This window comes from Astyanax mexicanus, chromosome 17 (assembly GCF_023375975.1).
Source record: "Astyanax mexicanus isolate ESR-SI-001 chromosome 17, AstMex3_surface, whole genome shotgun sequence".
NCBI lineage: Eukaryota > Metazoa > Chordata > Actinopteri > Characiformes > Acestrorhamphidae > Astyanax > Astyanax mexicanus.
Genome location: NC_064424.1, coordinates 37,439,432 through 37,463,193, shown reverse-complemented (window position 1 = coordinate 37,463,193; position 23,762 = coordinate 37,439,432). Strand labels below are relative to the sequence as shown.

General features: G+C 39.6%; 1 protein-coding gene across 6 annotated transcripts in view; it reads right to left on the bottom strand.

Annotated features, from left to right (window-relative positions):
• The window catches only part of ptpn13 (protein tyrosine phosphatase non-receptor type 13), a 201,575-nt gene that overhangs the window by 18,777 nt on the left and 159,036 nt on the right, over positions 1-23,762 (bottom strand). For 4 of the 6 annotated variants that reach the window (XM_049466083.1, XM_049466081.1, XM_049466082.1 and 1 more), the window contains 10 exons: positions 18,340-18,425; positions 17,370-17,538; positions 16,255-16,469; positions 14,953-15,051; positions 13,915-14,297; positions 10,468-10,630; positions 10,153-10,308; positions 9,092-9,263; positions 6,934-7,144; positions 370-461 (listed from right to left, as the gene is read on the bottom strand). In XM_049466083.1, coding sequence (XP_049322040.1) covers positions 370-461; positions 6,934-7,144; positions 9,092-9,263; positions 10,153-10,308; positions 10,468-10,630; positions 13,915-14,297; positions 14,953-15,051; positions 16,255-16,469; positions 17,370-17,538; positions 18,340-18,425 — 1,746 coding nt within the window. The remainder of the gene's footprint in view (positions 1-369; positions 462-6,933; positions 7,145-9,091; positions 9,264-10,152; positions 10,309-10,467; positions 10,631-13,914; positions 14,298-14,952; positions 15,052-16,254; positions 16,470-17,369; positions 17,539-18,339; positions 18,426-23,762) is intronic. The other 2 variants (XM_049466085.1, XM_049466086.1) reach the window with 2 other exon arrangements.

Here is a 23,762-nt window from a genome sequence, read left to right as displayed (position 1 = left end):
AGAAAAAAGACTATTTTACAGAAAACAGGAAAGAACACTAGTCCACATTGATCCAGTGCTCTAACAAAGAAAGTCAAGTAAAGCTTTGGGCACATTACATGGTATCAGATTATAATCAGTTTTCCAGATTTTTATGTTGAATGAAAAAATGTCATTGCGCGTTGACCCTGTCACCAGTTTACTGGTCGTCATTTCTGGCTGTAGTTTTGGTAGATACTGACCACTGCATCCCATGAACACAAGACCCACAAGACCCATTTGATGTTCTCATTTGTCTATATCTATTCATAAATACCTCACAAATTATGAAGAGCTTGTATTCATGAGGAACAAATAAAACACGGAATAAAAAACAGGAGAAAAGCTCACCATTCATACTGGAGGAGTAGTTGTCTTTGGGGCTAACGTTATTGTTTAGGATGGAGATCCTCTCTTTCTCGGGACACACAGGCTTCCCATCCCTGTAACACACAGAATGTCACACAAGATGGTGTGAGCAGGCAATGGAGTAGGACGTGCAGAAAATAGCTGCTGTCTGGCCTTTTTTTATTTATTTGTACAAAATTGCGCTTTAATATGTGAAAGGATATTGTGAAGCCAGTTGGGGCCAGTCGTATCTCTATGGCTGCCAGTCTCAGAAAAAACAAGTACTGGGGGTTTTGTAAATAGCATGCCTAAAACCACAGCGCCAGAACACCACAACTCAGAGGTTAGCCCAAGGCTACAACCCACCACGAACACCAAGGCCCTAAAAGTGGATATTCTCTCCTCATTGAGATCCAACATCTCGGCGGTGATTAAATCTGAGCTAAAGAATATACTCGCCAAAAAATTCAGCTCTCTAAAAAATAGCTAAAAGAGGTGAATGTCGAAATGGATAATCATGCTGTTAAAGGGATAGTTCGGGATTTTTGACATGAATCTGTATGGCATCAACATGACCAGTGTCGTGCATTCTCACTGACTTACCCCCGACCATGTCCGCTGAGCGGAGTTCTTGTCCAGTATTGTCCGAGCCGAAAGTAGTCCGGCATGTTTGCTGGGGTCACGAAACGAAAGCGTTTTTCTTCCCAAAACAGTACGAGTGCAAAAGAGTGATTTATTTGCATAACAAAAAACGGTGTCTGCAAAAGTCACGCCTCATTATCACTGGGGCACTACTTTCATTTTGGATCAGTGCGCATGTCATTCTAACTGCGAGCAGCGCACTAGTCTTTCAGATCATTGGCTGCGCTCAGCTTCAACCAGCAACGCAAAGAGCAAGCTTTAGAGAGAAGTTTATCGGCTTTTATAAGCTTCTTGAACACAGATTTATACATTTGTATGTGTGTGTGTTAAAATGGTGCGGACTTGTGATTATCCAGGCTGTAGCAACAAAGATGTGGCTGATTCTCCGCACAGTTTCCATCGTATCCCCGTGACTGACATTGCTCTCAGGCAGCTTTGGATACTTGCAATGGGCTTCCATGTGGACACCAAAGTGGTGAAAATTAAGAAGCTTCGTGTTTGCGGTGCGCACTTCAGCGAGGATGACTATGTTTCTCCATGCCCGCTGTTGTTTGTGATGCAGGCAGCAGCTGGCCCGCCGACGTCCTCATCAATTGACAGGTTCTGTATCTCGGGCATAACTAAATCCCACTCGTGGCAGCAGTAACATTCCACCTCTGTCGGCATTAGTTCGCACTTCAAACAAGTGCACCAGGATTTGTCGGCCACCCTTGGTATCGCAGCAGCAGCGGCTCCAGCTTCGGTCTCAATCATTTCTCTGTCCACCCTCTCTCTTTCTGCACGATCCAATTCGATTTGGGCAAGTTCCTCCTCAGTATACTCAGGCTCATAAAGATACCCCCTTGGCTCTGAGCGGAAATCAATATATTCCTCGTCGCTCTCGTAGTCCGACATGTTCCCGAACAGTAAACAGTGAAATCGAAACCGTAGGCTAGCTGCCAGGTTGCGCAATCGCGCGCACTGATCCAAAATGAAAGTAGTGCCCCAGTGATAATGAGGCGTGACTTTTGCAGACACCGTTTTTTGTTATGCAAATAAATCACTCTTTTGCACTCGTACTGTTTTGGGAAGAAAAACGCTTTCGTTTCGTGACCCCAGCAAACATGCCGGACTACTTTCGGCTCGGACAATACTGGACAAGAACTCCGCTCACCGGACATGGTCGGGGGTAAGTCAGTGAGAATGCACGAAACTGGTCATGTTGATGCCATACAGATTCATGTCAAAAATCCCGAACTATCCCTTTAAATGAGATGGAGGCTATGAGGAATACTGTTGGAGTTGTGTGGAGGAGGGCCTGTCAGTGTGGTCAGTAGAGGTAACTGCGCTGCAGACCACAGTGACTGATCTGAAAACAGAACTAGGCGAGCTGAGGGAGTGTTGCGAGGATATGGAGGGGAGGATGCGTAGATGCAATATCAGAATCAGGGGCCTTGCGGAGGAGCCTGGCTCAAGTTTCTCTATGGCTGTTTCCACACTGCTGAAAGAAACGTTGCATCTGGAGAAAGACCGTAGTCTTGTTGACCTCTCACATCGAGGTATCATGCCGAAGAAAGTCAACGGATGGGTCGGCGTCATCGCCACCAAGCTCCACTGCTACCAGGATTGCATGAAGGTGCTGCTCTGGAACCAAACGCTATTTTTCCGGATTACACCACGAGGGTGGCAAAGGCCCGGTCAGCATTCAACAACATCCGGAAAAAATTGGTTTAAGGCCTACATTTCTATCCTATATTAAAACGGTAAAACAGGGTGGTAAATGGCAGGGTTGCCTGATGTCTCCCATTTTGTTTACACTGAGCCACTAGCAATAGCCATCCATCAAGATCTTCATATTACAGGAATTGATCGAGGGGGCCAGGAGCATAAATTATCACTCTATGCAGTCTTTTTATTATTGTACATTTCAGACCCCCTACCATGCATTCTTATACTAGATCTGTTTGGTGAATCTGTCAATATATGGTTACAAAATAAACCTCTCCAAAAGTATATATAATAAAGTATATAATAAACAAAAGAGACCAAAATTATGAGTTTTTTTATTTTACCAAATTGATAACCTATTTATAATTAAGAGGAAGGCGGATGATCACAAACCAAATTGAACTTCTTGAATTTTTGCTATTTTTTTTTTACTCAAACATATACCTATAAATCAGAAATTGTGGTCTCTTTTTCTTCTTCTTTTTTTTTTCATGCAGGCCTATTGCATGGGATTGTTTGTCACCTGCATATGCTAAAAATGTTTGACAGATTTTGACGTTAAAAAGGGGCTTGTTCAGAAGGAAGTTTAGAAGGAAGAAAATACAGAATAAACGAGTTGTCCCCCTGTCACAGGGGGACGTAGGGCCCTCGCAAAACAGCGCAAATTGTACCGGGCCAAACCGAGAAACCTGTGAAAGTAATTTTGAAGTCTTATTCAGTGTGGCAATTTTCAAGAGTTCTCTATCCTGCCACACATGTCAAATATACATTTAAAAAAAAGGTGGCGCTATAGAGCTGTAAAAACACATGCATTTGAAATTTTAATTCTACATCAAACAACATGCTCAGTTTAACAGGCCTGTTTGTGAGCTTTTCTCCGTTATAACTTCCTCAAAACACCTAGCATTACCTACGTGTCAACTTCCTGTTTTGAGGTGGCATCTCAAAAATTCAACCGTCCGCCATTTCGTCCTCGTTTGTGATATCGTCTATTCCTTCACAATTTATCATCAGATATATTCAATGTTTATTTTTGCCGAATACCAAGAGAATTCAATACATTTCCTAGGAGTAGTTTGACAACATACGGAAAAAATGTGTGTAAAATGCACTTATTTTAAAATGGTCGACTTCCTGTTGGGCGGAGTCAGTCCTATCAATACTGAAAACGTGCCTAATGATGTCTCTTGTGTTTTTGCCAAGTTTCATGAATTTTCAATCATCTGTGTTCTGACCGTGTCATTGTTTCACTTTGGTTTAGTGTTGCGTCTCTAGTGAATTAATTGCTCGCCATTGGGTCACAGTTTTACCGATCAACTAATCCTTTGGCAGTTATCATCAAATATGTCTGTTGTTCATTTACAGTGAAATAAGAGGTAATGTGACAAAGACTTTAGGAGCAGTTTAAATGAGTTTGTGAAAAATGTGTAAAAATATTACAAATTCCAATATGGCCGACTTCCTGTTGGGCGGAGCTAATACAAGCCAGTTGCAAATATGTGCAGGGTCATACTATCTACGATCCTACCAAAATTTGAGAAGATTAGACAAATTTTGACACATCCACAGCTAATTTATTAAACGAATGAATTAGGGGGCGCTGTAGAGTCCGCTAGCTATACATGAAAAAATTGTCAAAATATTTGTAAAGTGTTTTTAGGTCTTATGCAATCTGTCAATTTTCAAGAGGTTTTGAGCATTCCCGTAATGTCAAATATGCATTGAAACCTAGGTGGCGCTATAGAGCCAATGAAATACGTATATATGAAATTTTAATTTCAGATCAAAGTACTGCTTAAATCAAGCAGGCCTGTAAATTTTCGAGAGTTTTCAACCTTTTTAACCTCCTCAAACACCTACCAACACCAGAATGTATTCACTTCCTGTTTTAATGGGGCATCTCAAGCAATTCAACTGTCCGCCATTTCGTCCTCGTTTAAGATATCGACTATTCCTTCGCAATTTATGATCATGTATGTTAGTAGTTTATTGCTGACAAATATCAAGAGTATTCAACAAATTCCCTAGGAGGAGTTCGACAAAGTATGCAAAAAATGTGTGTAAAATGCCCTTATTTCAAAATGGCCGACTTCCTGTTGGGCGGAGTCAGTCTTACCAATACTAAAAACGTGTCTTATGATGTCTCTTGTGTTTTTGCCAAGTTTCAGGAATTTTCAATCATCTGTGTTCTGACCGTGTCATTGTTTCACTTTGGCTTAGTGTTGCGTCTCTAGTGAATCAATTGCTCGCCATTACATCACCGTTTTAGCGATTGACTAATCCTTTGGCAGTTTTCATCAAACCTGTCTGTTGTTCATTCTCAGCTAATTTAGAGGTAATCTGACAAAGACTTTAGGAGCAGTTTAAATGAGTTCGTGAAAAAAGTGTAAAAATCTTACAAATTCCAATATGGCCGACTTCCTGTTGGGCGGAGCTAATACAAGTCAATTGCAAATATGTGCAGAGTCAAAGTATCTACACTACTACCAAAATTTGAGTAGATTATACAAATTTTGACACATCCACAGCTAATTAATTTTCAGAAAAAAAATAGGGGGCGCTGTAGAGTCCGCTAGCTACACATGATGAAAAAATTATCACAATATTTGTAAAGTGTTTTTAGGTCTTATGGAATCTGACAATTTTCAAGAGTTTTTCACCATCCCCGTAATGTCAAATATGCATTGAAACCTAGGTGGCGCTATAGAGCCAACGAAATATGTATATATGAAATTTAAATTTCAGATCAAAGGACCACGTAAATCAAGCAGGCCTGTAAAGTTTCGTAAGTTTTCATCAATTTTAACCTCCTCAAACACCTACCAGCACCAGAATGTATTCACTTCCTGTTTTAATGGGGTATCTCAAGCAACTCAACTGTCCGCCATTTCGTACTCGTTTAAGATATCGACTATTCCTTCGCAATTTATCATTAGGGGTGTTAGTAGTTTATTGCTGACAAATATCAAGAGTATACGACAAGTTCCCTAGGAGGAGTTCGACAAAGTATGCAAAAAATGTGTGTAAAATGCACGTTTTTCAAAATGGCCGACTTCCTGTTGGGCAGAGTCAATCATATCAAAACTGAAAACGTGTGTAATGATGTTTTTTATGTTTTTGCCAAGTTTCATGAATTTCCAAGCAGCTGTGTTCTGACCATGCTAATGTTTCTATTTGGTTTAGTGTTGCGTCTCCATTAAATCAACTGCCCGCCATTACGTCATCGTTTCAGCTATCGACTATTCCTTCGCAATTTAGCACCAAGTATGTCTGGAGACTATCCACAGACCATTTAGTTGTAATCTGACAAAGACTCTAGGAGGAGTACGAATGAGTTCGTGAAAAATGTGTAAAAATTGTACATTTTTCAAAATGGCCGACTTCCTGTTGGGCGGAGCCAATACATGCCAATGGGTATTATGTGTGGCATCGTAATATCTATGCTTCTACCAAAAATCTTGAACATTGAAGAAATTTTGAGACAGCTACAGCTAATTTATTAGCCTAAACCAAATAGGGGGCGCTGTAGAGTCATTTAGCTCCACATTAGAAAAACGATTACATTTCTCAAAATCATTTAAAGGCATTATTGGGTCTGCTAATTTAGAAGAGGCTACGAGCTTTCTATAAATGTCATATAAAATAGGTGGCGCTAGAGAGCTGATAAATTATGAATATGAAAAATTCCAATTTTACATCAAAGTACAAACTATGCCCAATAGGCCTGTGAAATTTTATGAGTTTTCGAACATCGTAACCTACCCAAAATGCCACGGGAAACTTTTTTTTTTGCGACTTCCTGCCAAAATGGCCGACTTCCTGTTAGGCGGAGTCACATAAATCCAAGTGATTCTTGATCGGTATAATGAGGTCAATGAGCGTACCAAAGTTGGTGCACATTGGACAAACTTTATCCTGGCCACTGGCAACGTTTGGGGGCGCTATAGAGCTCCTGATCAATGCCCAAGCAAATGAACCATGAAATTTTACATTTTTCACCGGCTTTGACGTCTGTGCCAAAATGCAAGAGTTTTCGAGGATCAAACGGACCAAACGGACCAAAAACAATAGGGCTCTAATTACAGAAAGCAGGAAGTACAAAATGAAGGAAGTTCTGAAAGACTGACGTATGTAAGAATGAGCATACAGTGGGAGGTAGAGAAGAAGGTATGGAAGGAAGAAATTAGAAAAGTGTAGACTGTGCATTGGTAAACTGACCTGGTGGCCTTTAGCGTGAGCTCCCTGAGTGCCAGCTCCAGTAGCCGGTGGCTCTCACTGAGGGTCAGGTCCTGGGTGGGCGCTCCGTTGATGTAGTGGATGAGGTCCAGCTGTTTCAGGCTGCCCTCTGAGGCTGCTGCTGAGCCAGGCACAATGTCCTTCACGTACAGCACGCCCAGATCACTGTCCCGACCCCCGTCCAGAACAAGACCTGTACCAGACACAGGGATGTGTTTAGTCCAGTGGGCTCCTTTACTTTCCTTCTCCCTGTAAATATACTCAAATTCATGGCTGTGCTTGTTGACTGTAAAAAGTGTGTTTTGTTTACACTGTCAGTGATCTCTCTATTTCTCACCAGCAAAAAAAAGAGCAGTTTTACATCAAACACTAACACTCCCACCTGGCTATTCTCTCAGCATATATGACATATAATATATACATTAAAAGAAAAATAGATGTTTTGACATTTGTTTAAAATCCAATCTTGAGAAGAATAAAACTGTTCTGACAAATGTATTAATTTGACTAAATGAACCTGAAACTACTGAATTCCAATTAAGGTAAGTAGCTAGTTTACACGTAGGGGTGGGAGATCCAAACATTATCATATTTGTAACAGAAGTCAATGATCCAGAATGTCATGATACTAATTATAATGCACTCCATATATCTCCATATACCCAGGATTAAAGTAAAATAAATTATACTGGACAGATATAATCTGTCTCTAGTAGATATACAGTCATATGAAAACGCTTGGGCACCCCTATTAATCTTAATCATTTTTAGTTGTAAATATTTGGGTGTTTGCAACAGCCATTTCAGTTTGATATATCTAATAACTGATGGACACAGTAATATTTCAGGATTGAAATGAGGTTTATTGTACTAACAGAAAATGTGCAATATGCTGGCTATGAAGTTCAAAGCTCAATTAGGAAACTGACCGGTTAAATCTCTGAGACAACTTTTTGTATCTTTCCCCTGAACAACTATGCTAAACAATCTTTGTTTTTAGATCATTTGAGAGTTGTTTTGATGAGCCCATGATGCCACTCTTCAGAGGAGATTCAAATAGATTCAAACTGGCTATGAAGTTCAAAGCTCAAAGGAGGTTACCAAAACAATTTTGTGCTTCAGTAAGTCAGTAAAAAGTAGTTAGGAGTATTCAAATCAATAAAATGATAAGGGTGCCTATACTTTTGCACAGGTCAAATTTTGGTTTAATGCATATTGCACATTTTCTGTTAGTACAATAAACCTCATTTCAATCCTGAAATATTACTGTGTTCATCAGTTATTAGATATATCAAACTGAAATGGCTGTTGCAAACACCCAAATATTTACAACTAAAAATGATTAAGATTAATAGGGGTGCCCAAGCGTTTTCATATGACTGTATAATGGAAAATGAGAACATTGTGATTTTTTTTTTGTTGCTAAAAACATCAGAAAAAAAAGTAGTACCCTGATGTGATAATTAGGGGTGGGCAACATGGCACGATATTTCAGGGTATTTACAAGAAAGAAAGAAAGAAAGAAAAAAGAAAGAAAGAAAGGACAAATAGCAACAGATATGGAAGAAAGTATGAAAAGCTGTACAATAAAATGGAACTATGGAAGGAAGTTAATAAGGAAGGAAGGAAGGAAGGACAGAAGGAAAAACATAGCAGGAAAGAAACTGATTGTCAGAAATACAGAAGGAAGTATGTACAGCAGGGCAGAAGTACTGAAGGAAGTACAGATAAAAAGAAAGCACAAAAGGAACTTTTGAAGAAGAAAATGGAAGGAAGTACAAAAGGATGGAAGTATGGAACAATGTATGCTCAAAAGGAAATGGAGAAGTAAGTATAGAAAGGAGAACATACTATGGTAAAAAGAATAGAAGGAAGTATAAGAGGAAGAAAGTACAGAACTAAGGAAGTAGATAAAATATGGAGCAAAGGAAGTACAGATAAAAGGACACAATTATGGATGGAAATAAATGCAAAATTAAGTTCAGAAGGAAAAAGCAGATGACATATGAATGAAAGGATTACAGAAGGGAGGATAGAAACACAACATTAAAGTAAGATTAAAGTATATGATAGAAATACTGTATTAAAAAAGTCACTGTAGTTAGAAAAGTAAACAGCAGGAGATAACACATTAACGTACCCAAAGAATCACTAGGGCACTGGAAGGTGATGTCAGGAAGAAGGTGGGCCTCTATTGGTGGTTTAGGCGGCTCTAACACACGACCCACCATCAGATCCACAACTCTTGGGGCAGCTCGGACCAGGTTAACCACCTCTGTGTGAGTCATACCGGAGACATCAGTGTTATTTACCTGTAGAAACACAAACATATCAAAGATGGTGTAAGGCCTACAAATGACAAACATCCCAATAATGGATGAAAAAAATCTATATGAATGTTAAGATTCGATTACTAACTTTAGTTGTTTGTGACCCACACTGATTAAATCCCACTGTATTTTGACAGAATTTGCATGTACAAATATTCAAATATCAAATAAATAAATCATATATAAAATGTTATAAATCATATATAAAAATTATAATTATAATAAAATTATCATTGTCACAGTGTCAAAAAATTCATTTCAATTTCATTTATTAATGAATCTGACTTGCTATTACACAGCAGTATGAAATCTTTTTCTTAGTTTTCAGGTCATTTTAGAGTTGTTTTGAGGCTCCTATGTTGCCACTCATCAGGGAAGATGCAAAAAGGAGAAAAACTCTCATAATTGGATTCACCTGTGTATGTAGGTTGAAGTGTTACCTTAAGGGGACAGCTTAGGAATGCCCACACCTGTGTAAATTTCGATGTGTTACCTTGTGATTGAGGCTGAACAACTTGACCCACTGTGAACCGGGAATACATCCTAGCATTACTACCCACAGTGGACGGTGAGTGCAGTTGGTAGTAATAATGGTGACCAGCAGTGTCTGGCTTGAATTGTCTGTGAGAATAGGCAAGCGACTCTATCCACATTCATTGCAGGAGGACAAGACGCTAATCATGTGTCCTGTGTCTCATGACACTTGGCATGTCATTGAAAATGTTTAAATAATGATGAAGGGGATGAAGAGGGTAAATGGAAGGGGAAAAAAAAAAAACACCACCACAACTAAAAACATGTTAATGTGATCTGACTATACTCTGTTTACAGCCTGTGACCATATTGATCCTTGTGATTAGTGACAGTTTACCATGATCATGCGATCACCAGGCCGTAGTCTACCGTCTCCTTTAGCAGGGTCCTGGATGATGTCGTGGATGTAGCAATTGTGGTCATTTCCTTTTGTCAGAGTGAAGCCCAAACTTCCTTTATCTGATTTCACCAGAGACACTTTTAGCTCCACCTCCTACAGCAGAGTCAACCAATCAATATAGCAAATATCAATCAATAGGGGCTAATATCACCATTATATATGTAACATCTTTGTCAGGTAGCATACAACGTTTAAAGTGTAGTAAACCCAAACCCAGGCTTGTGACTGTGACGGAGTATTTTTTAGACATACTGGCAGGAAATCTTCCATCTCTGGCTGATGTTCAGGCAGGGTGGTGTTAATGGGTAAGGGAAGTGGAGGGGGAAGGGGGTCCGGACTGGGGTTCAGGAACGCTCTTCCAGACAGAGCTGGAGAAGACTTCAGCTCTGACAAGAGAGGAGACAAGGAGGGAGGCCTAGAAGAAGAGAGAAAAGAAATAACAAAGAAGTCTCATTCTAAGTCAACTCTGTAGAATGTAGAATTTAAAAAAGCTACTTTCCCCCCAAAAATACTAATATAATGGTCATACATTTTATTGGTCACACAAACACACACACATGGGTGCACGCACAAATCCAAACAGATGCATACATTTCTGTGTGCATGTAAACACAAAATGTTTTTTATTGTTAAGGGAGAAAATCAAAACCTGTGTTAAAAAGTATGTAACCATAAAACAGTGGTCAGGAAAAAAACCTTTTCAGGACTGGCGAGCCAACCCAAATGAATTAGTTATGGTCAAAGTTCATGACTACAACATAAGAAAGAGACTGCACAAAAGTGCCAAGACAAAAACCACTGCTGGCAAAAAGAAAACTAGGCTTGTTTCAATTTTGCCAGAAAACATTTTGTTTAATCTCAAGACTTTTGGGGAAAATACTCTGTGGACTGATGAGACAAAAGTTAAACTTTTGGAAGGTGTGTGTCCTATTACATCTGACGTAAAAGTAACAGTGCATTTCAGAAAAAGATCATCATACCTATAGTAAAATATGGTGGTGGTAGTGTGATGGTCTGGGGCTATTTTGCTGCCTCAATGTGGCAGAATTACAACAATCCTGTAAAGAAGTGTGGACCACAATTCTTCCACAGCGCTGTGAAAGTCTCATTGCAAGTTACCACAAATGCTTGCCTGAAGTTGCTGCTAAGGGTGGCCCAACCAGTTATTACATTTAGCTGCTGTGAGTCTGACGTTATTTCTTTTGTAGAGAATTAGGAGGAACCCAGGGCCCACTGCACCAGAATATGGCCACACAATGGGTCTGAGGAGCACATCCTGGTACCTAATGGCAGTCATTACTGACCCACTGCCAAAACGGTCATGCTGGAGGATGTTGCAGCAGCAGAACTTCTCCAGATGTCTGTCACATGTGCTCAGTGTAAACCTGCTCTCATCTATGAAGAGCACAGGGTGCAAATGGCGAACCTGCCAATCTTGGTGTTCTCTGGCAAAGCCAATCGCCCCACTTGTTGACATCGGGCCCTCATACCAGCCTCATGGGTGAGCAGAAACATGGATACTAGTGACCTGCTGGAGGTTATTTTTCAGGGCTCTGGCAATGCTCCTCCTGTTCCTCCTTGCACAAAGGGGGAGGCAGCGGTCCTGCTACTGGGTTGTTGCCCTCCTACGGCCCCCACTATGTGTCCTGTTGTACTGGCCTGTCTCCTGGTATCTGCTCCATGCTCTGAACACTGTGCTTGCAGACACAGCAAACCTTCTTGCCACAGCTCGCATTGATGTGCCATCCTGGAAGAGCTGCACTACCTGAACAACTTCTGTGGGTTGTAGACACTGCCTCATGCTACCTCTATAGTGAGAGAACTGACAAAATGCAAATGTGACCAAAACATCAGCCAGAAAGAATGAGAACAAAGAAAAGGTTTGTGGTCACCACCTGCAGAACCACTCCTTTGTAGGGGTTGTCTTGCTAATTGCCTCTCATTAAGACTCGCTGTTTCATATGTTCCACAACAGCAGGTGAAATTGATTCACAATCAGTGTTGCTTTCTAACTAGACAGGTTGATGTCACAGAAGTGTGGTTGACTTGGAGTTAGAGTTGCACGGTGTACCGAAGGTTCGATTCTTTTTCGATACTACGTCATCACAAACGATTCGGTTCTTTAGCGTTCGATGCTTTCGATACTGTATATAGCCCAGTCACTAGCTTCAAATGAGTCAAATTAGTAGGCGCGATTTGATTCAGTTCATAAGAAAACTGATTCACACCGCAGCAGTCGGTGTGGCAGGATTCAGATAAACTTAGTGTTCTGAACAAATGAATCGATTCACGCGCAAGCCAGCAGAGCAGCAGCGAGTGTAGAATGGCGACGGCTAAAATAACAGATGTCTCTCGTCCGCGACTTGTGAACAAAACGGGCGCGAGGAGTGAAGTGTGGGAAAATAGTCTGAGATGTAGGCATCTGTTTTTTATTGATATTTTTATTTTTAAATAAAATAACGAAAACTGAAAGTGAAACTAAACTACTTTATTTATTAGCGCTGTTTTCACTCCCGCAGTTGTACAGCGGGGGGTGTTGTGCCGATTCTGTCCGCGAAGCGGGAGTCGGATTCAGTAGCGGATTCGGCACAAGCGCGGCGGCACCTCGCGCTCCGCGGTGTTAGTTGTAAGCGCTCGCGCTAGCCGCAAAATACGACAGAAAACACTGAGGGAGCTGCAGAATTATGTATGGGACTAGAATATGAGCACGAGGAGATCAAAGAGAACTTTTACCTGTGAGTAGCTCACATCAGAACACGCAAATCTCTCTCACTCTCGCTCTCTCACTCTCTCACTCTTTCTCTGTGTCTCTCTCTCGCACGTGAACGCCTCCGCGTTTGACCTGCAGCACTGTGTTTAGCTGTTCTTAAAAATCATTTTAATTAAATAATAGTTCTATGCTTCTATGTTACAGTGTTATTTAACATAATTCTGATCATATTTCGCTCATTTAGCAGACAAGCACCCTGATCTCTACAAAGAGCTGAGAAGTCGACAGGTTAGTGGAGTTATTCAAGATACACTCTGTCTGTAGCTTTACTAAGATTTACTAGCGACTGCTAGTAAATCACATTAACATGGAGAGGAGTGTGCAGGAGTTTTGTTTTGGACCCGTGGTTTTCTCTATTTCTCCATTATCCCATTGGCTGTGAAACATGAACTCAAGATGTTCACGTTTTCGCGTTTCCATCGCAAATCTGTGGTCAGGCACGTAGCCTGCTTGCTCGTTACACTGAACATGGGCTTATTAAAAACGGTAAACGGTTGATTAATATAACGGAGCAGTGAGTGTTAAAATGAACATAACATTGTAATGTTCTTCTGTCTCTTTATTTTTCTTATTCAGAACTTAACTTCTGCCCGCCCGTCAGGTTCACATAGTCAGGCTACCATTACCTCTGGTTTTAGTTTTAGTTTTTAGGAAGTGTTTAGATAATTATGTTATAGTTAAGGTTATAATAACGAAACTTGTTTTTTGTACAAATGTTTCATTTTAGAATAAAAACGTTTGCACCGATTGTTCAGTGTTCAATCCAGTTCAGTCAAAAATAAACATTTTATGTTCAGATATTTTTATTGTTTTTTTTTCTTCCAAGTATCGTTTTGGTATCGAGAATCGTGATACTACAGTTGGTATCGGTATCGAAGTCAAAATTTTGGTATCGTGACAACCCTACTTGGAGTAACATTAATTCTTACCTCTTTTCGTTCTCTTTACGGCTGGCAGACTGGCTGGAGGAGTAGTAAGCAGAGTGGATTGAGTCGTCTAGCTCACTGGGCGAGTCGTAATGCCCGGGTCTGCCCTGTGGCAGGTTGGCCCTGGGGGTTTGGTAGACGCTGTGGTCCCAGTTTAGGCTAGCCTGCTCCATGCTGGCGGGGCTAAATGCCTCCTCCACATCCTCATCTTCTTCATCATCAGTGCTGTCGCTGTAGCTGTCCCTGCGGCTCGGCGACTTCATCAGCAGCCTTTCCAGAACCTGCTCCACTGGACCCAACACCTTTTCTGCCTGAGGTGGAGACGCTGTGTCAGGGGCAAAATGAGGCTTAGGTGGGGGCTCTTTCCGGAGAGATGCCATGGGGGTCTGAGGAGAACATGGACATTAATCCAAATAATATTATAAAAATATTGTTGTTATATATATATTTCCTAGGTTACTCGTGTTACTACCCAACTAAATGTCCTCCTCATGTGGTGCACACAGTCATTGAATCCATGTTTTCAGAGTTATCGGGTCCTTGACATAAGAGAAATAGGTAGACCCAGCTAGCGCCCAGTCAGAAAAGTTGTTTCAGTCATTGATTTTTTTTATTTATTTTGAGTTCTTTACTAGCATCATACAGTATGTTTTGCTTAAATAAACATCAAATAAACCTCAAGACAGCTTGTAGTAAACTGAAGTTTTTATAAGATAGCATCACAATATTATAAAGTATACATAAAATTTACTATTTATGCTATCTGTAATATATTTAAAAAAGTAAACTGTTGAATCTGGTTTCAGAAACATATATCACTTTGTAGTGCATCCAGCCACATTTATCCAAAAGTATATTACATCTATTTTAGATTATTTCTGGATCATAACTGACTGTGTGTATAATAGTGCACTAATTTTCAGAAACCTGCATTTTATCTTAAATATTCAACACTAATACATGTAGAAAATGTGGATGCCTTGGAATAGAAATTCAGTGCAAAATGTCTGCCATGTTGTAAAATTTGCAACTAAAGCCTACCTGGCTGGAGAAATCCATCTTGGGTAGAACCCCTACTTCCGGCCTGCAGAGCTTCAGAGTGACCTCCTGAGCCGTCCCTCGCAGTGCTGAGATCACTTCCTATATATAAAACAGAGGAACGAATGTCAGGCTAAAACTACAGCAGAACTGACTACTAACAGTCTAGTGCAAACTTTAGAACAGTGCTGCTCTCCTTTGTTCCAGAGATCCGGCGAGAAAACCTTAAGAGAGGAACCTGATCCAGTTCAACTGAGAACTCAGAACAGTATGAATCGATCTGCAGGAACAGTTTTGAGCAGCACTTCCCCATACAGCCCAGATTAACAGCATAATTCAATCCATCGGAGCTGTAATAATTACAATCTGTGTTAAAATCTGTGTTTGGAAATTAAATCATTTCAAATTTCAGAATTTCATTCCATAATGAAAATACAATAGACTTGTATTGAAGTAGACTTGGTATAAAAAAGGAATATAATTTAGACCATAAACAATATTACACATATATTACATAAGAAAGACCCATGTACAACCATGTAATTTTCCACCACAATCCAGTCTGATCCGATCCTATTCTTTTAATATTGAGTATCAGATAATAATGATCTGATTTGACCTTCATATACCAAAATTTTCGCACTATAAGAGGCACCAGATTTGGGTGAGTAAAGCGCTTCTGTTTAAACGTGCAAACTACAGTCTGATATACTTGCCTCTGAATGGCAAAAGAACTGGTGCTTAGCGTGGTAAGTGGCTAATGCTTACAGTGCTCCAGCAGTGCTAGCCGGGGTTAGCAGCAGGCTACAATCGGATAATACCTCTGAACGGCAAGAGAGCTAGCGCAGTTAGCGGCTAATGCTAATGCTGCTCCAGCAGTGCTAGCCAGGGTTATATATATAATTCTGGTAGAATTCATACAGGCACACTGGATTATAATACGCACTGACGATTGTAGGTAAAAATTAAAGGATTTTAAGCTAGCGGAAAAATACTGTAAAAACATAAATAATACAGAGCCACAGCTTAGACAAGATGAACTGCTGTTTATTACTCCAGTACAATCATTTTACATTTAGTAACAGTTTAAATAATTATACATTTCTGACTAATTTATTCATCTTAGTAGTGATTTTTTATTATTGTTTTATAGTGTAAAAAAAGTAAATCTGAGTGTTTGTGTAACAGTTTTATATAGTTTCAGACAGTCATACAGTGTAAAAGGTTTAACTGTTAGATGGACGCTAACATCCTAAGTTAACAACACAGGAATGATTATTTAAGAGTGTATATTGTGTTACGTACATGCTGCGAGAGCCCTCTAAGTGATGTCTGATTGACACGCAGGATGACGTCTCCCACTTGGATGCAGCCGCTCTCTGCAGCTGGCTGTCCTGGAAACAGCTTCTTGACCCGAACCATGCTGGTGCCGAGGGGCTCGTCCGGAACGTTCTCCTCCCGACTAAAGCTGAATCCCAGGCCAGAGGTGTTTTTCAGCAAGCTCACATCAAACACATTATCTGTGAAAAATGAGACAAACTGTAACTACAGACTCCCATGAGCCATAACAGTGAGCGTTTTCACTGTGACATCATTTAAAACCAATCTTCAAACTGCGGCATTATTCTGAGCGTACAATAGCTACAACCTGAAGATTATTTTTAAAAATCAGTTTCAGTGTTGCTCCAAAAGTGTTAGGTTGCCACCTTTTGGCAGCTGTGTAAAACACTGCTCACTTACAGTTCCCCTTCAAACGCATTGGACAATAAAGCCAATTCCTTTATTTCTTCTGTAGGCTAAAACATTTAGGTTTGCAATTAAAAGATGAATATGAGATCTGCTAAACAGTCAGAAGATTTTTTTTAAATCTCAGAGACCTTTTATCTGAAATTGGAACATGTATTGGAACATGTGATTATCAGGTGTTTTGTTGCCCAGGTGTGTCCTGCTACATTGATTACTTCAGATTTTGGTTTTGCCTGGACAGACTGAGAATTTTAGTTAGAGGAGTAACCAACATGAAACCACAGAGCTGTTTATGCATGAAAAGCAAGCAACTGTGAAGAACTGTGCAAAAAGAAGATGGAAAATCAATAAGAGCCATTGAAAACTGTATTGGTTTACATATTGAAAAAATTTGATCCATGTATAAAAGTATATCTGTTTTGCAAAAAGTACCTTTATCTTTACTGAGCTAAAATACAGCTCTCTTCATCGGATTTCTTAATTAAAGAACCTTAACCGACCTATGCAAGAAATTGATCGCTGTGGCAATCTGATTATGAACATACATGTTAACAAACTAAGTAAAATAAATTAATTGTTAGATTAATAAACTAATCAAACTAACTGAGTAATCATTTGAAAGAGAAAAAAAACATGCTAAGTACAGCCCTATTACTCTAAATCTTTAGACTGACCTGGTGTGATGAAGCTGTACTCCAGCTCGGGTCGCCTTGCTGCACGGATGGGTTCTTCTGCAGGAGCTGCATGTTTGGAGGTTTTGAGGCTTGAAGTGACCTGAGGGGTCAGAGGGGCATGCACACTGTCTACTGGCAGCTGCCCTCTCTCCAGCAACAGATTCACAACCTGAACAAGAGAGAGAGACGTGCTAGTTTATCCTCCTCAATGTTTTAGTAGAGCACATTTCTGGTGCTGTAATATCCTAAACAACAGCATCAGTAAACCGTTTCAAAAAGCAGCTGAAGACACATTTCTATAATCTTTGTTTTTGAATTTATAATAATAATAATAATTATTATTATTATTACTATTATTATTATTATCTGGGCACCATTGATCATTTTCATGATTTTTGCTTTATAAATCATTGGTTGTTCGGATCAGCAATTTTGAGTTAAATATATCATATAGCAGACGAACACAGTGATATTGAGAAGTGAAATGAAGTTTATAGGATTTACAGAAAGTGTGCAATAATAGTTTATATTTAATTAGGCAGGTGCATAAATTTGGGCACCCCAACAGAAAAAATACACCAGTATTTAGTAGATCCTCCTTTTACAGGAATAACAGCCTTTACACTCTTCCTATAGCTTCCAATGAGAGTCTGGCTTCTGTTTGAAGGTATTTTGGATCATTCTTCTCCAGTTCAGTCAGGTTTGATGGTTTCTGAGCATCAACAGTGTACTTTAAGTTACACCACAGCTTTTAATAATATTAGGCACCTGCCTAATTTTGTTTTAAGAATTATTTCAAAATGTATGTAAACCCTATAAACTTTATTCAACTTCTGAAATATCACTGTGGTCATCTGCTATATGATATACTTAACTAAGATTACTCATCTGAACAACCAATGACTTATAAAGGAAAATCACAAAAATTATTATTATTAATTCAGCCAAACAGAAGCTGAAGTGTCCCTACCTGTCCGGTCTCTTTCAGAACATCCACAGCCTGCTTATGAGTGGCCCCCTCCAGACTCTTCCCATTCACAGCCACGACACGGTCGCCTATATTACGTGTACATTTTATTACCACTTCTATCAGCTTGTGTCTCATCAAATTAGTCATGCTCACAGTGCTGTCCAACTTTTATATGTGGAACTCAACTCACCTGACCTGAGAAACTAAAACTAACCACTGCAGTTTAGTGAGCGGACTTAAGAACTTACTACATTCTGTCGTCATCAGCTACGTGGGCAGAGTCTCGTTATACTTCATAATAATTGGTTTGTAGAACCTTCATTTTGACTCGGATGTACATTGAGGGCAACCCTCACTTTGAATGTAGGCGAGCATTTACAAAAACAGGGATTGACAGAGACAGAGAAAATAATAGCTAAATTTAATTATTTTAAAATAACAGTAAATAAAATCTAAAAATAGATAAATTGAAATAGAATTACAGTAAAATAGAAAAAAATACAATTAATGATTATAATACAGTGTGGTATAATTGATAAAAAATTAAGATCAAAAGCAAATAAGATTAATACAACAAAAATGAGTTAAAATTAGCTAAAACTAACTTTTACATAATACAATAAAAATACAAATAAATAAATGCACTAAAAAAATAAAAAAGCAATAATAATAATAAAAATAATAGTAATAATGATAAAAGAAATTAAAATAAATTTTAAAAAGCAAAAATACTAAACTATTAATAATAATAAAAACAAAAATTGTTATTATTATTATAATTATTATTATTATTAATAATTATAATAATAATAAATAAAAGTTTAATAAAAATAGAATTAAGTAAAACAGGTACAGGCTGTCTGAAGGTGGTTAGATATTAATAGTTTAAAATGATTTAGTGACACCAGTGAGCTGAGTTTTAGAGTTTCCTGTAGTGAATTCCAGCTCACTGGTGCTCTGTAGCTAAAAGCAGATTTTCCCAGTTCACTAAAAACTTTTGGAACCTGGCAGCTGATCCAATCACTAAAGCGAGTCTGATAATTACTGTTTTTCACATTCATCAATGAAGTGATGTATTCTGGCAAATGACCGGAGAGTGTCTCATAGATAAAAATCAGCCAGTGTGTTTCCCTTCGTACCGTTAAAGATGGCCAACCAATTTTTGCGTACAGCTTACAGTGATGAGTTCTGTATGCATCTCCAGAGTGACATACTGGGTCCAGTAATTTGAGGGAGCTGGAGGGAGCAAGTTTATAAATAATGTTGCCATAGTCCAGCACTGACAGTTAAGTTGCCTCAACTAATCTTTTTCTGGCGTGCATGGGGGAAACAGGACTTGTGTCTATATAAATAACCCAGCTTCTGTCTGCATTTACTGATTAGTTTATTTATGTGTGGTTTAAAACTAATTTTATCATCCAGCCATATGCAAAGATATTTATATTCTGTGACTCTCTCAATGGTGGATCCTTACAGGGTTGTAATGTTAACAGTACTAAAATCGGTGTTTAGAGATCTGGAAAACAACATAAACTTAGTTTTCGTGGCATTTAAAACTAGTTTATGCTCATACAATGCAACTTGTAAGGCATTAAATAAAATACAAGTGAGAAGAGACCATGTGTTTTAGAAACAGTAGAGTTGGGATCAGTTTTATTCAATATGTTTGTGCTATCTTTATCAAAGATGTGGCCAGCTGAGGCAAAATGTGAGTTAAAAGCTTGACATATTTCCTTGTGATCAGAAATCAGCTCAACTTTAACTAAAACACTGGTTGGAAAAGGATGAGAATTATTTTTGAGGGAATTTACTATTTTCCATAAGTTTTGAGGGTTTGTAGAGCTGATGATTAAGTTGAGGTAATATTCTGATTTAGCTTTTCTAACAACAGAGGTACATTTGTTTCTCAGCTGTCTAAAATAAGCCAATGGTCTCTCTCCCCTGAGCGTCTAGCAGTTGACCAAGCTTTATTTCTGGCCTTAAACAATGAGGAGACTTCACCTGTAAACCAGGGGCTTGACCTGTCTCTTATTTGTGACTTTTAAAAAGGGGCATGTTTTTTACCACTGTTAGAAAGTTTTACTGAAATGGTTTAGTGCCGCATCAACATCTGGGATTTCTAAAGTAAGGAAGATTTCACTCATTACCAAGTCAGAAAAGAAAAGCTTGCTGGTTAAAATTATTAAAATTTCTTCTAACCACCAATTGAGAGCCTCTTTTGTTTATACAACTGCTTCAAATGCATCCAACAATGATCACGTATGCCAAGTTAAATAACTCCTGAGGCAGTAATTTTGTCAGCTTTATTGGACAGTATTAGATCTATCAGGATTGACTTGGTAGGTTCTTTCAGATTTGGGCAAGTTGGTTCATCGATTAATTGTGTTAGAGTAAGATTTCCACATATTTCCTTTAAGTTATTGGATGCATTAGAAAGCCAGTTGAGGTTAAAATCACCTAGAACCAGCAATTAGGAACTACTACATTTAGATAAAAGATCAGCTAATTCCTCAGCTGCAGAGTGCGGGGCAGAGGGAGGCCTGTATATCCCAATTAAAACAAGAGAGTTACTTTTCCAAAGTGAAACCTTGATGGCTAAAAACTCAATTTTTTCTTTAGATACTGCACATAAAACCGTAGTCTGTATATTTACTCAGGTGTAAATATCTTTTCTATGGAATATAAAATTATTACTTCATCAATGGTACTATTACTAAGCCAGGTTAAAACTATTATATCAGGATCAGATTGTGCAACCAGAATTTTAAAATGATCTTTTTTGTAGTAGGCTTTTAATATTTAAATGGATTATACCTAAACCTTTTCTTTTTTTTTAACTTTCAAGATTACTCATTGGATTATCAGTACAGTTTTCCTTTTGGTTTACAGTAATATGAGATGCCTTAATGTGTATAAGATTATTACAATTACTAAAAACATTAAACTTTTGTATATTAATGGCATTTCTTGTAAAAATGCTGGTCCTAGGTCTTCTACTACTAATGACTACTGGCATAATTGAACTTGCATTGTAGGTCTTGGTTAGTCATTTAAACTTAAAAACAGAGTAAAACATATTGTGTCCTAAAATCTGTGCAACCAGCCTATTGGGATGAACCCCATCAAATCTATAGAAAGAGGGGCGATTTCAAAAGAGGTAAAAATTGTCTATAAAAGCCAAGCCTTGGGAGACGCAGGTATTCTGAAGTCAGGTATGAAGATTTAAAATGTCTACTAAAATGACCTGAGCCTCTTCCTAGCGAAGGAATTGGTCTAGAAATAAAAACAGATTTTCCACAGTCTTGAATGGAGGATAACAGGCATGTTAAGTCCTTTTTACCAGTTCTGTGCTCTGGTTTCTAAATTGATTACATCCAACGTGGATTATTATCCTCTCCATCCAGGGGTGTTTCTTCAGAAGACTGGGAAGCAGCATCGTAATGTCCAAGACCTTTGCACCAGAAACTGATTGGACAGCAGCTGAGCGATGGTGAATGTTTCTGACAATTGAGTCTCCAATCACGAGGGTGGTTGGTTGAGGGCTGTGGGTCTGTCGCGGGGGTAGAAGATGAGGTCGTGGTTCGGTGATCAGCAGTGTTTAATCTGCAGATTTAGGGCGAGAGCGGCGTGCAGGCTGATCGTTCAGGGCGTGGGACCGTCTTCTGGAGGAGGGGGAGTCCCTCGGAGCTAAGCCACACTTCTGCAGGCCAGGCACGGCCCGCTGCCAGGTGGGGTTTGTGGATGGAGTGGGGGTGAAGTTGGCTGGAGAGCTCACTCTGATGGGTTTTGTTGGAGTGGCATTATTCAGCTCTTCAGGTACGGAGAACCTGTTGCTCAGACAGATCTTCCGCGTTCTCGGGTGGCAGGCGGAGAGTCTACCGCCCCGCGGACCTCCACCTGCAATGGACCATGGCTCAGGCTGGCGCGGCGTGGATTAGTACACCTTCGCGGTCTTGGGATTAGCTCCGAGCCGAGGCCAGTGCTCCTCCTCCCTCGCAGCTGTTCGAGGCAAACTGCCGTCTAAACCCGCGCTGATCGCCTGAGATGTCGCCAGCATGAAGTCAAGGAGATCCTCATCGTCTCTAATCCGGTGGAGCACAGAGATTCTTTCCTCTAGTTTAGGGACCTTCTGGCTCAGCCACAGACAGATGCTAAAAAACTAAGTGGGATGGTATTGGACACACCATTAACACTCCACCCCAACCGTATTATCTACAGGAACTGTGTGAGAATATTCAAGCTGCATGAGAAAGGTCATTGCAGGACTCCATTTCCATCTCCATGCTGAGACATCTGGCATCTGTTCATGCAACTTTATACATTTTGCCCTATATTAGCACTTTTAGTACTTTCAGCCAAACCCGTGTACAAGATGTGAAATTATGGATGTTGCACAACTTCCTCCTATTAAATAGTGATAAAAAAGAAGTTCTCCTATTAGGCTTTAATGCTAAATCTGGCCGACTTCTCCTTCTCACCTGGTTCAGCAGTTAAAAATATCAGAGTTATCATAGATTTAGATTGAGCATTCGATAAACACATATCTAATGTTACTAGAACAGCTTTTCTACACCTACGTAACATCGCCAAGCTAAGAAATGCCTTATCCCTGCATGACGAAGAAAAAATTGTACATTCCTTCATTACCTCAAGGCTAGATTATTGTAATGCGCTACTGTCTGGATGTTCCGGCAGTAACTTAAATAAACTTCAGCTAGTTCAAAATGCTGCAGCCAGGGTCCTTACTAAAACTAGAACATTTGACCATATTAGTCCAGTCCTATCAGCACTGCACTGGCTTCCAGTCAAATTCCACATAGACTATAAAATTCTCCTGTTAACGTATAAAGCCCTACACGGGCTCGCTCCTGAGTATTTACGAGACCTCATCTCCTGTTATGGACCAACACGATTTATTTTTATCTCAGGGTGCTGGTTTCTTAGTAGTTCCTAAAATTCAGAGGAGCTCTGCAGGAAGAAGGGCTCTCTCTCTTATAAAGCTCCCCCAATTGTCCCTGAATATGTTCGGGACTCAGACACAGTCTCAATCTTTAAGTGTAGACTGAAAACTTACTTGTTTGGTCTAGCTTTTGGTTATTAATGTTTTTTCCTTTAGATAAGGCTGCAGATCCAGGGGTTTATGGACAGAGGGAATTTTGGTAAACTGCACACGGTCACTCAGGTTTGTGGACAGTGGAGTTGGTAGATGCCGGTGTTTAAGGGTGCCTCAGGGTTTGTTACCTTCTGTCTCTCTCCCTTTAGTTAGGCTGACCGGACACTGATGGATGTTGGACCCTCAGGCTCTCGCGTCTCCTGTCCGGCCAGACTGATGGAAGTTTCTGAAGTCAGCTCTTCTCCATCCACCACCACAGATCAGCTGCTCATCATCCATCTTACTCTCCACTATAGATTACATCCAAGCT